We start from the raw sequence: 12500 nt of genomic DNA, 5'->3' as shown, positions 1-12500 counted from the left end.
TCTGTGAGGATGGCAACAGAAGTTACTCCAGAGCATTTGGAGGGCTTACTTTTAAAAACTTTAACAAGCATGGGTGCATAAAAGTCAAGAAAAAATCGTATGTATCAAACAAAGACCTCAGCCTATTAGTAACCGCTTGAACACAGCTTAGCCTCTTGTTTTGGCAAAGTCCAGGATTGACAGTATTTCTTCACCAGACACTTTCCCTCAAAAAGGAAACGGGCAGTCACCTCTTTGGCAAGTAGAAAGGACTGGGGTGCACAAAGAAAGGGTCTTATGTTCTACTACTTGGAAGACTAGATAATAGTTATTAATCGTTTATTTTAACATGTAACAAAGTTGCAACTCATCAAAATAGATCCACAAAATGAGCCACTAGGCAAGGCAGTATTTCTGACTAGAATTTGTGCTGGTTCTCATGCTTAAGACTTATAAGCAGTCTAAGAAATCATGCCAGTAACATGAAATTAACCCTGAATCCATGTCGAATTGCTTTAATTTGCAAATATTCGTGAAGACCCTTTTTCTGTTAAAATGAAGGTCTTCCGTGAAGAAAACATCACGTGGTTTCATTTTATGATAACAGTTTGAGGAAAGTATGTACTTCTATATGCATTTTTCTCCTAAGTATCCAATACATACTGGCTTAGGTAAGAAAACTGAAGCACTGGAAGATCAGTGAAGCCCCGAAAGCAGTGCTGCTCAGCCTTCCTAAGGCTACGGCTCTTTAACACAGCTCCTCTTGCTGTGGCGGCCCTAGCCATAAGATTATATTCATTGCTACTTCATAACTCTAATTTTGCTACTGTTATGAGCCATAATGTAAACATCAGTGAAGCCCCGAAAGCAGTGGTGCTCAGCCTTCCTAAGGCTACGGCTCTTTAACACAGCTCCTCTTGCTGTGGCGGCCCTAGCCATAAGATTATATTCATTGCTACTTCATAACTCTAATTTTGCTACTGTTATGAGCCATAATGTAAACATCTGTGTTTTCTGATGGACTCAGGCTAACCCTGTGAAAGGACTGTTCTTCCTCAAAGGGGTCGTAACCCACAGGTTGAGAACCTTAAATAGTGATGAGACAATAAATACTTTAAAACAGCACTATATGACATTAAACAACGTATACATAGCGCTGGCACATTTGAAGTAGCTATATTTTCTCATTCATTTGTTCAATTATGAAAGGTACTTTTCAGAATAGTGGAAAATCAGTTTCATGTTTTCATGTTCATTTGATAGGTTAACTTAATACTAAAATATATCAATGTATAGACTATGATTATGTTTGTGTTAAAGGCAATTGTTATTCTGAGAACTAAAATACAGCAGTTTGGTTTATAAGTTCTATGTAAAACACCCTAAAATAGAGGGAAGGGCTTTCATTAGGACTTGGTAGCATTATTGATGAGTATATAATAGCAGTGGACTTATCTACATTGCTGGCAGGCAGCAGCATAGTCTTACAAACCACTGATGGACTAAACAAGCTATTAATGATAGTTGCTTTTCAACACTCAAAACAGCCAGACTGTGTTGTTTAACCACAAAGACAAGTAGGTCATCACTTTCGAATGTTATACAATGTAAGAAACACAAATGAGACCTCTGTGGGGAGATGAAACCCACAGACATGGCTCCAGAGTTCTTTGGCCATTCAACTATTAATAGAAAGCAAATCTCACTTAAAGCTGTAAATTCTTCTAATTCTTTCATCAAAAGATTTATTATCAATTATTTTAATTGTCCTATGTTGAATACTATATTATTAGTACTAGCATGCAGCTATAGTCCTGAAAATATAATTCAATTTAATACACAGTAAAGGAAAAACAAAACCCAAAGAAAATCAGTCACTGAAATGTTCCTGCGGAGTAAGGAGAATATTTTGCCCTCTATATCTGTGGAATGTCCACCTCCCTAGGTTTATGAACTCGCTTACCCACTACTCATAAGCTGCAGACCCTGAGTTCAGATTCTTCACCTGATCCAGAAACGTTTCCTTGCAATTCTAGACTGAACCTTTTGGTTTATATTTTTTCCTAGTGGTTCTCAGAACGACACTGGCTTCACTTCAGATTTCCTGAACTGTATCACCTCAGGTCTATTTCTAGACCCTGAAAACCAGAATCTGCACTTAAATATGATTCCCAGGTGACTGGAACCCATGTCCATTTGTTTAGGTGCTTTCTCAGAAAAGAGAGCAAGAGACCCTGTAGACACCTTTATTGGCCACTACAGTGTACTAGTATATCAGGCCTTGTTTTAAGTAACAAAAACTAAAAATACTCGCTTTCCTTTTAAACAGTGACAACTTTTCAACATGGTTCTGTTTGTTAGTATTTCCCTCTACCAAGAGGAATGGGTATCATTCCATATTCAGTTTGCCTAGATTACAGTAATGGGTATATTGTAATCAAATGGCAAGTTTTACCACCTGGACCTTTCCATAACAGTTATAATAAAAATGCACGTTCATATCAGCAACAATTATGGGGCTACATTAAAAACTCTGTGGAGAGTAAATACTTCAGTTCAATGGGGGCCTGACTTATAATACACTACCGAAATTTAAACTATAAACTAGAAGAAAAAACAACTTAATAAGACAAGAACTTATTAGAGTCAACCCTCTACAACATTGGAAGATCATTAATTCCCAAACAAGGCGGAGGCAACACTGTCACTGTTCGCTCCCTCTTCTGTGCCTGCAGAGAGACACACTAAAAGACAAACCTGAGTCAGAGCTAGAAAGCCTTGTATCTCTGTTATGCTTCATCAGACAAATGCATTATTCCTTTAGTGTCATTAAAAGATCTAACTAAACACTAAAAGTAGACTTTAACTCATTTTCTGTATGTGTCTTAGTATGGTTACTGGGTTCTTTGAGATACTGTATGTTCAGTTCTGCCGATGACCCCAGCAGAATACCTGCAGGATGATTACTGAGGATTTAAGGGCTATCAACGGCTGCGCTTGCCCTTCAGTGACAGAGCACCTGTCAGCATGTGCCAAGCACATGCAAGGCCCTGTATTTGAACACAGCACCACAGTTTTCTAAAAAGTGGTTTGTAAAATTTTCATTTATAAATTATTAATTTCTCTTTCTGAAGTAAAAATATCCTCAGGCTACTTTTCATCACTAAGAGTAGTAGTAAATTTAAATCATAGCCCTAATCACAAATTAATTTCTGAGGCTGGAGGACGATGGGAGAAAGTCCAACCAGAAAAGGTCAAAATACTGAAAACATGTATCTTAGAAGATGGGGCTTGGAAGTGAGTGGGACCAGAAGAGGCAGCAGAGGGAGCAAGGCTTCTACAAGAAAAACTACAGAAGCTGAATCTAGGGCAGTAAAAAGCAGTAAGCAGCTCTTTACAGTTCAGAGACAGCTGACCACCTTCTCCCCTCCCTCTGTCCACTACCATCTATTAAAGGGCCTGCCCATCACTGTGCTGCAGAAAGGCCATCCTTGATCTGGAAAACATGTCTACAAAATGTCGAAATTAAAAATGAATACATAAAATCATTCCCCTATAAAACTTCTTTAAGAAGTAAACAGCTAACATAAATCAAAGTATTTTATAGCTTAAAAATTCTGTACCAGAAAATAATCCCAAAGCATTCTTCGATAAATACCTAAAGAAATCTTCACATGACTATTTAAAATATAAAAACCAAAAAGGAAGATTTCAGAAATAGTGAAGTACAATATGTACAAAGAATAATAAATTTGAATGAAAATTCAATAAAAGATTGAGTAAAATGAGAAATGATTGTGACTAAAGGCAAAGACAAGTAAGAGGTCAGAGCACACACAGAGACACAGCCACATACAATGAGTACCTGGAGAAAGCAAAGCAATGGAACGGAGCCAATATTTAATAGTATAATACCAAACATTAATTTCACAAAATAATAAAACTTAAATCCACACATGAAAAAGTTTAGTTTATACTCACAAGGAAACAATGAACTTTTAGGCTTATTTAAGCAAACTAGGACTTTAAAAAACAAAGAAAAACGACAATATCTCAAGGCAAAAATAAACAAATGAATAAAATAATTATACAAAAAAAGGCTGGTAGAAGAGACATCAAGAAAAAAATATAAAACAAGGTATTAATAGAACCATATTCTTAAGAGTTAATGTAATGCAAAATGGAATTTAGAGAAAGCTAAATTATCAATCGAATGGTAAGACTCTAGAAAAATAGCTTGGAATAAGCAAGATGTCAGGAACCTTCTATGAGAACTACACCAGAGCATGAATTTCTTCTAAACAAGAGAAAAGCAGGGCACTAACAGCAAACTGAAGCTAATATATATATATACTTAAGGTTAGAACCGTTTCTAAAACAACATGCGAATACAGAAAGAACAGCACTAGAAGTTGTGAGGACACAAGAGGAAGAACGGGGAGGGGGATAAAGGGGAGTTTCTGGTTTCACAGGAGTGAATGGGGTATAAGGGCACATCTCAGCAGGCTGAGGAAGTGAGCCAAAGGGAGAGAAAAGATACCCATTGCACTCAAACACTCTGTCCCAAATTCAAAGTCAGACAAATCAGAGAGACAAGACAGTTCTCCATAGCAGTTCGATGTATTCTACAGCAGCTTTTATTCTGAATTATCTTTACATTTTTAAACAGTCTTGGAAGATACTGATAGAGGACCCCTGGGTGTAGAGGCAGCTTTGTTACTAAAGTAGAGTAACAAGCTTGTCATTCTTGTGAGCAAAAATTCACAGTTCCTTAAAGATTCTTATACCTTGAGTTCCTGAGCTGTCACACAACTCAGGGAGCACAGGACATCACTCCCTGAAACTGGAGGTTCCGCGGAATCTATTATGCACAGAGTATCTGTGTGCTGTTAGTAATAAAGTATTTTCTCTGGCTGGGGAATCTCACTTCTATTACCATTTATGAAAACGTGGCAGGGGCAGGCATAAACGATAAAGAAGGTAAGTGGGGGGGGGGTGGCTGATACTGTAACTATGGGTGACTGCCGGGACAAACAGAAAAAAACAGGAGAGCAGGAGGAAGATATGCTGCTTTTCAATAAGAGGAAACAATGTAATTAGACTCTTTATGATCTTTGTAATTCATATCTGTGAGTGTTGAGCACTTGTCCGATAGTAAATGTTTTTACTCTGGTGTCTGCTCACTAAACACACATAGTTCTTGAATAAACACATTCTATCCCTGAACTCTTTGTTCCCGTATTTTAAATATTCTGAAACCATGATTTAGATCCAGGAATTATATCAGTATCTAAGTTAATGTGGACTTAAATAAGAATACACACACACACACACACACACACACACACACACACACACCCCTATCTGGGGATTTTTATAATTACCCACTTAACAGTTTTCATTATTATATACTACATTAATTTTCTACCTTGAAACAAATGGGTTTATTTTTAACAAGCAGCTATGTTAACTGATAGCATAAGGTTATGAAAACAATTTTCTTACTTTTCTAAAATGTCAAAGCTACACCAAGTGAGATGGGTTTTGTTTCTCTGTTTTTGGTAATAGGGATCCAAGCTAGGGCCTCCTGTCTACTACACAAACACTACTGCCCAGCTACACTCTTCACACCTAGAATACACTATGGGTAAAATTAAGAAGGGCAGGTTTGAAATACTTGATCCTTTCAATTATACCACTTACACTGTGCTTAAAAATGCTTTTGTCTTCTATAGTCTTTATAAGATGTTGTGCCATGTTCTCTTAAAATGTACAAATATTGTTTTAGATAATTAGTTATTTCATACCTTCCTTAGTTCCCATAAGGTTATATCAGTATTTACTGAGAGATTATCAAAATATTACACATTAAAAGACTTTTTAAAAGGAAAATTTAGTCTATATTTTAGACTAAACCACAGGATCTTGCAACATGTTTCTTAACTGTTCACCACAGCAATGCTCCCAGCCTCTGAACAGGTAAAGATACTGTTCACATCAAAGCATGTCAGAGATACAACTATCATTTGGAAGTCTGATCAGAGAAAACATAAGAAGGATGGATGGCCTTGTAACAAGGTCCTGAATCCTCCCTTTAAAGTCATTTTACTTGGTGCTTCATTGGCAGGTCTTGAAAGCTTTTTATTAAGTTTTTAAATTACACATGAAATCAACCTTATTTAATTTGGAAAAATGAAACAGTATTCATTATTATTTAGTGTGTATGCGGACATGTCACTGCACATGTGGAGGTCTCTGTGACTTGGTTCTCTCCTCCACCCACCGTTACAGGGGATCCTGGGATTGAACTCAGGTCATCAGGCTTGAACAAGGCAAGTGAATACAAAGGGAGAGCCACCTCTGCATCTGCCTGCGATAATATCATAGAAACATGTAACACATGAGCTTCTTCAGGAGACTCGGGTGTGCCAGTGCAGCTCAGAGTCTGGTCATAGAAGCAGTGCATTCCCGTGTCTGTATTCTATGAACTAGTTCTAATATTCTATGAACGAGTGCAGCATTCCTGGAGGAAGAAGGAGTCTTTGCAATCTTAACCTTTGGATTTTCCCATATGACTTTCCAGCAGTGTACCTAGATTTTCTTCCTTCTCAGCTAAAGTCTACTGCAAGATTACTTTTCCTCTAACTGAAATTCTTTCAGATTGTTCAAGTGAACTGAGGATCCAGCTGTAACAAGAGGCTATTTGAAATAAGCACCTTCTGAGAGAGGGAGATCAGTTTTCTTCAGCTCAGTGGCACTGGGTATGTCTGCACACTGTGGGGGAGGCCCCACACTAAGGAGCAGTGGATCAATACAACTCTATACTTTGTTGGGTTTTTTTTGTTGTTGTTGTTGTTTTTTTTTGGTTTTTCGAGACAGGGTTTCTCTGTGGCTTTGGAGCCTGTCCTGGAACTAGCTCTGCAGACCAGGCTGGTTACTTTGTTTTTTATGCATACTTTTAGTTTTGTTTGCTATTTTACTTTCTGTTATCTTTCTTTGTTGTTTTGACTATTTTTTGAGAGCGAGAAAGAAAGAACGAAGTTTGGTGGATAGGAAGGTTGAGAAGATCTGGGAGGAATTGGGAGAGTAGAACAAATTTGATCAAATACATCATATGAGAAAAGAAATAAAGCCAATAAAAAAGAATAGGGGAGGAGCTGACAGACATGAACATGCTAGGCAAGGGATCTTCGAGTAAGCTACATCTCGACCCCTGATGTATCTTAACAAAGGAAAACAGCAGGGGGAGAATCTGGGCTCTCTGAGATGATATCCAATCAAAAGTTTGAGTAAGATGATATACTACCATTTCTTGCTTAATGCTTTTCCAATTTTTGATTTAAGAAAGCTTCTTATGAAAGTTACCTTATGTGGGTATTTTGTTTTTTGAATGTATTATAATTTCAATATTTAGCAGCTAAGAGTTTTGAAAATGTAACCCAAATTAGTATTCATTGTAACTAAATATTGGTACTTGAAGATTTCTTTAAAATAAACCCAGCCTGTTAGAATGCCTAGTTTTAACAAACAAAAATTCTTGTTCAAAAAGATGCTATTTTTATGTATTACAAATGGGGATTATGTTGATACTAGAAACAATTTGCAATAAAAGAGGTTTATTTATTTTAGGTCGTTTAATCATTTCAAATGCTTTTGAATTCTTTAAAAGTAAGTTTGAGAAATTTAAAAGAATTGTGTTTCATTAAGTTTTGCATGTCTTTACTATGCTACATAAATTCTCTTTTCTTATGATTAAGAGGAGGTTACGATGAAATGATTGCTTGATGTACATTTATTTGTAGCAATTACATAAGACTTTGAGTCTTCTATAGTTTGGGTTTGCTCATTTCTGTGAATGATCTTAAGGAAGGCTGTTGGTGTTTTTCTGAACCGCACCCCTCAGTCTTCCTTAATGTTTGAAGGGCTCTACTATTCAGCAAATTGTCCTGAGACAGAGGGGGAGGAAGAGAGCATCTGGAAAGAGGGATGGAGGGAGGGAAAAAGAAAGAAACAAAACAGGTATCCATTTATATGCAAACATGCTTTGTTTTAATATATACTGGAAGGATGAACTAGCAGTCGATAAAACTGACTAAGACTGGGTAGAGAAGGGACTAAAGAGGAAGGGAATAACACATCTCTGAGAATACCACCATATGATTCTGACCTCTGCAAGCAAGTTCCTACCACACATATTCAAGTTTATGATAAAACCAACAAGAACGGACAAAAGCATTTAAGCCAGATGCAAAAAACACAAATGAGTCCACCTATAGTCCAAATGAGTAATATCACTATACTCAATGACAGAAAACTGAACACAAATACCAAATTATCTTTAGCAGTTTTGTTTTTCAATAATTCTGAAACTACTGTATATGCATATAATTCAGAACATGAGTAGACACAGTGATGTTAAGAATCAGGGTTCTCTTTACCCCACAACCTCTTTAGCGTAAGTTGTCATCAGTGTTTTTGATCTTGGACATTCTTACAGGTGTAAGATGGAATCTCAGAGTTGTTTTGATTTGCATTTCTCTGAAGGCTAAGGATGTTGAACATTCAGCCCTTTTGAATATCAGTATAGAGATTTCTCAGAAAATTAGGAAACAATCTTCGTCAAGACCCAGTAATACCACTTTTGGGTATATATCCAAAGGATGCTCAATCATACCACAAGGACATGTGCTCAACTATGTTCATAGCAGCATTGTTTGTCATAGCCAGAACCTAGAAACAACCTAAATGCCCCTCGACTGAAGAATGGATAAGGAAAATGTGGCACATTGACACAATGGAGTACTACACAGTGGAAAACAAAAATGACATCTTGAAATTTGCAGGCAAATGGACGGAGATAGAAAACATCATATTGAATAAGGTAACCCAGACCCAGAAAGACAATTATCATATGTACTCACTCATAAGTGTTTCTTAAACATAAACAAAGAAATCCAGCCTATAAATCACAATCCCAGAAAACCCAGACAACAATGAGGACTCCAAGATATATATATTCTACATGGGAAGTAGAAAAAGAAAAGATCTCCTGAGTAAATTGAGAGCATGGGAACCATTGGAGCAAGCTGAAGGGGAGAAGAGAGGAAGGAAGGGGAGAAGAGAGGAAGGAAGGGGAGAAGAGAGGAAGGAAGGGGAGAAGAGAGGAAGGAAGGGGAGAAGAGAGGAAGGAAGGGGAGAAGAGAAAAATGTAGAGCTCAATAAAATCAATTTAAAAAATCAGGGTTCTCATTTTGACACAGAACAACAAGTTCAATATGGGACATGATAATGAAGGACTCTGGGGCTTGGATTTGAATTGAAGGTATTGTATGATTATGCTTTTCTTTAAAAAAAACTGTGTGGGTGTGCATGTGTACTTGTGTATGTGTTCATGTGTGGTGTGCACATGCACATCTTCCCATTCTTGTTGGTAGTTCTTGTCATTCAGGAAAAAGATGCAGAAAGACCCTGAATTCAAAGCTACATAAACACCCCTCTCAAAAAATACCTTGACAAATATTTATATGTCAAATATGAATTTTATATCTATCAAACTCCAATCTATCTACTTTTGTAATATGAATTGATAATTCCTAAGGATAAAGAAGTCATAAACACAGGCCAGTGAATAAAAGAGCTTGCTGCAGTCTGACCCCCTGAGGGAATGCCCAAGAGCACATGCACGTGGAAAGGGGACACACTTCTAGACAAGCTGTCCTCTGACCTCCGCATGTTTGCCTCAGCACACACACTAAAGCACAGACCCTGCCAGTAAGAATAGGAAAATCAGTTTAAACTCTAAAAATTGAATTTATTATTTTCTGAGGGACATGAAAGATTAAATACAGAGGTTTATTTATTTATTATAATGATTTATTTTTAACAAAAAGAAACATTTGGGTGCTGTGAGACAATGGTCTTGTACCTTTAAAGATTTGTCACTTGTATTGGTTTAATAAAATGCTGACTAGTCAGTAGCCACACAGGAAGTAGAGGTGGGGCAACCAGAACAGGAAAATTCGGGGAAGAGGGAAAGAATCAGTCTGCAGTTGTCACCCAGTCACAGAGAAAGCAAGATGAGAATGCCTCATTGATAAAAGGTACCAAGCCATGTGGTTAACACAGACAAGAATTATGGGTTAATATAAGATTTAAGAGTTAATAAGAAAGCCTGTGATACTAGGTCAACCAGTTTATAACTAATATAGAGCTCTGTGTATTTCTTTGTGAATGAACGGCTGTGGAACCAGGTGGGACAGAAACTTCTTTCAACATGTGGGAGTCTGCTCTCTCCTTCCATAAAATGGGTCTGTGGGGTCTAGCTTGGGTGACAGGACCTGTGGTATTGCATTTATCTACTGAGTGATCCACAGGCCTAAAACATTCAACTAAATAACAAATTAAAAGGGAATTACCAAAGTTCATTTGATAGTAGAATATCAAATATCCTTTGATATAAACTACCAATTGATATAGGAGGATGATGTTTCAATTAACATTTTATTCTGATGTTATATCCTAAATTACTTATGTAATTATTAAGTGATAAAGAGAAGCTTGGGGATACTTTTCAAAGATGACAATCATAATGTTATTTACTTATTTCCAACACTGCTATCCTTTTCTAATTATGTACATAGTTTTTCAAGAATTAGATTTTTTCTAAGGAATGATTTGAAAGATCTAGCGTTTTTTGAGTTCCTTCAGTTGTTAAACAAAATTTTCTAACTCTGAAATTTCTGTGAGTAAAAATGAAGCTGCCAGGTGAGGGGGGAGTAACCAAAATGCATTATACACACCCACAAAATTGGCAATGAGCAAAAGTGAGTGTCAACATGAAGCTGCCTCTTGCCACTGTTTTCCTTTTGTGGAAGCAGAACAAAAGTACATTAATAGTTAACAAAGCTAGAGTATGATATATGAATGAAGCTTCTCAAGTTTAAAAGTACTTAGACTGTATTTACAAAAGATCACTACCATTAATTATTCAACATTTGGATTTGACCAGAAACCAGAGCATGAGTCTATAAGGCTCTGTTTAAACGAACTACTTAATGCTATAGTGAACACTTTATCCAGTCAACCCAGTGAACTGCTATAAAGGACCCTTCCAACTTTTTAATTCAGTGGACAGATTTTAATGCTAAATCAGTTTAAATTTCATTTGTTCTTTAAAAATGCTTGCTCAAAACAAAATTGTGCATCGCAATTATTTTATATACTAAAACCAAATATAGTTTAAGCCAATGCATTATTCATAAAGAAAGGCATTAGGAAAAACAAAGCTGTGCATTTCTTTCAAAGCTGTTAAATTGCTGGAACATACACATTTATACAAGCAATGTTTGATTGTGTTTTTCTTAAAACATGTGCTTGTTTGTGTCAGATCAAGATATGCCAAAAATTCTACACCAATTTTTGCTTCTAATTAAAGCAATCATCAATCCAAGGACTGTCATTCATTTTATTTCATCTTTACATCAAAAAAAACTAATTTAAAAAAATTTAATTCCCTCGAAATGGTAAGATAAATGAAAAGGTAAGTGCCTTCACATAGTACCAGTAGGCTGAGCCTTTGGGAACTGGTTGACTTTCACTACAAGGCATTCAAAACTCATGCAAAAGTGTTCATTTAGGATGCAGATATCAAAGACGATGCAATGTTCAAGAGGAATTTAGGGCTTACCAGATGTTCTAATCCAGCTTTGATGTTTCCAGATTCCCTAAAAAAAAAAAGAAGAAGAAAAGTTCTAAATAGCTACTAAACCCTTGTCTGCTCTAATTTATGTTTACTTGAAAATAGTTTATAAAACCTTGGAATTTTTCATTTATCTTTACTAAAGTTCATAATGACATTATTTTTAAAGAAGAAAATACCAACAGAAAACAATTTTTTTCAAATTAGTATTACCTTTAAAAGGTTTGAGTAACAGAAAAAAAGTTTTATATTTTTCTGTCAAAGGAGAACAACAAAAAATGTCAAGAACATTCTTTACTATTCATATAATGTCTATTTACATTAGCTTTTTAAACTTAAGAAAATGTTCAACCACAAAGTCTATCTACCATATATATTCTATAACTGTACACTTCTGAGAACTTGGTTAAATAACAAAAACATTCATAAATAATTTTTAAAGGCTACTTAGTTTCACTATAAATCAAGATCTATAATTATTATATTGAGAAAATATCCATAAAAATCAGACAGGATGTACATAACATCTTGTTTTTGACTATAAAAGAAACTCCTAGTAGAACTAAAATTAAATATTTATACAAGTTGCAAAGATAATTTAGACATCAGTTGAAGTATGGCAAATATGTGGATTTTTTTAAAGGTTTACTTTTTAAAAAAGATTTCTTTATTTATTAAACATACAATAATTTATTAAGCAAGGAAGGCACCAGGTCTCATTACAGATGATTGTGAGCCACCATGAGGTTGCTGGGAATTGAACTTGGGACCTCTGGAAGAACAGCCAGTGCTCTTACCCTCTGAGCCATCTCTCCAGTCCCTA

At 36.0% G+C, this 12500-nt stretch overlaps 1 protein-coding gene across 4 annotated transcripts in view; it reads right to left on the bottom strand.

The window, feature by feature from the left end:
• Rsrc1 (arginine and serine rich coiled-coil 1) overlaps positions 1 to 12500 on the bottom strand; it is a 274653-nt gene that overhangs the window by 135175 nt on the left and 126978 nt on the right. For all 4 annotated transcript variants that reach the window (XM_013349017.1, XM_005344077.2, XM_026782630.1 and 1 more), the window contains exon 5: positions 11666 to 11702. In XM_013349017.1, coding sequence (XP_013204471.1) covers positions 11666 to 11702 — 37 coding nt within the window. The remainder of the gene's footprint in view (positions 1 to 11665; positions 11703 to 12500) is intronic.

Source organism: Microtus ochrogaster, chromosome 1, assembly GCF_000317375.1.
Source record: "Microtus ochrogaster isolate Prairie Vole_2 chromosome 1, MicOch1.0, whole genome shotgun sequence".
Taxonomy (NCBI): domain Eukaryota; kingdom Metazoa; phylum Chordata; class Mammalia; order Rodentia; family Cricetidae; genus Microtus; species Microtus ochrogaster.
Note: the sequence above shows the minus strand (reverse complement) of the source record. Positions and strands in the feature narration are given on the sequence as shown.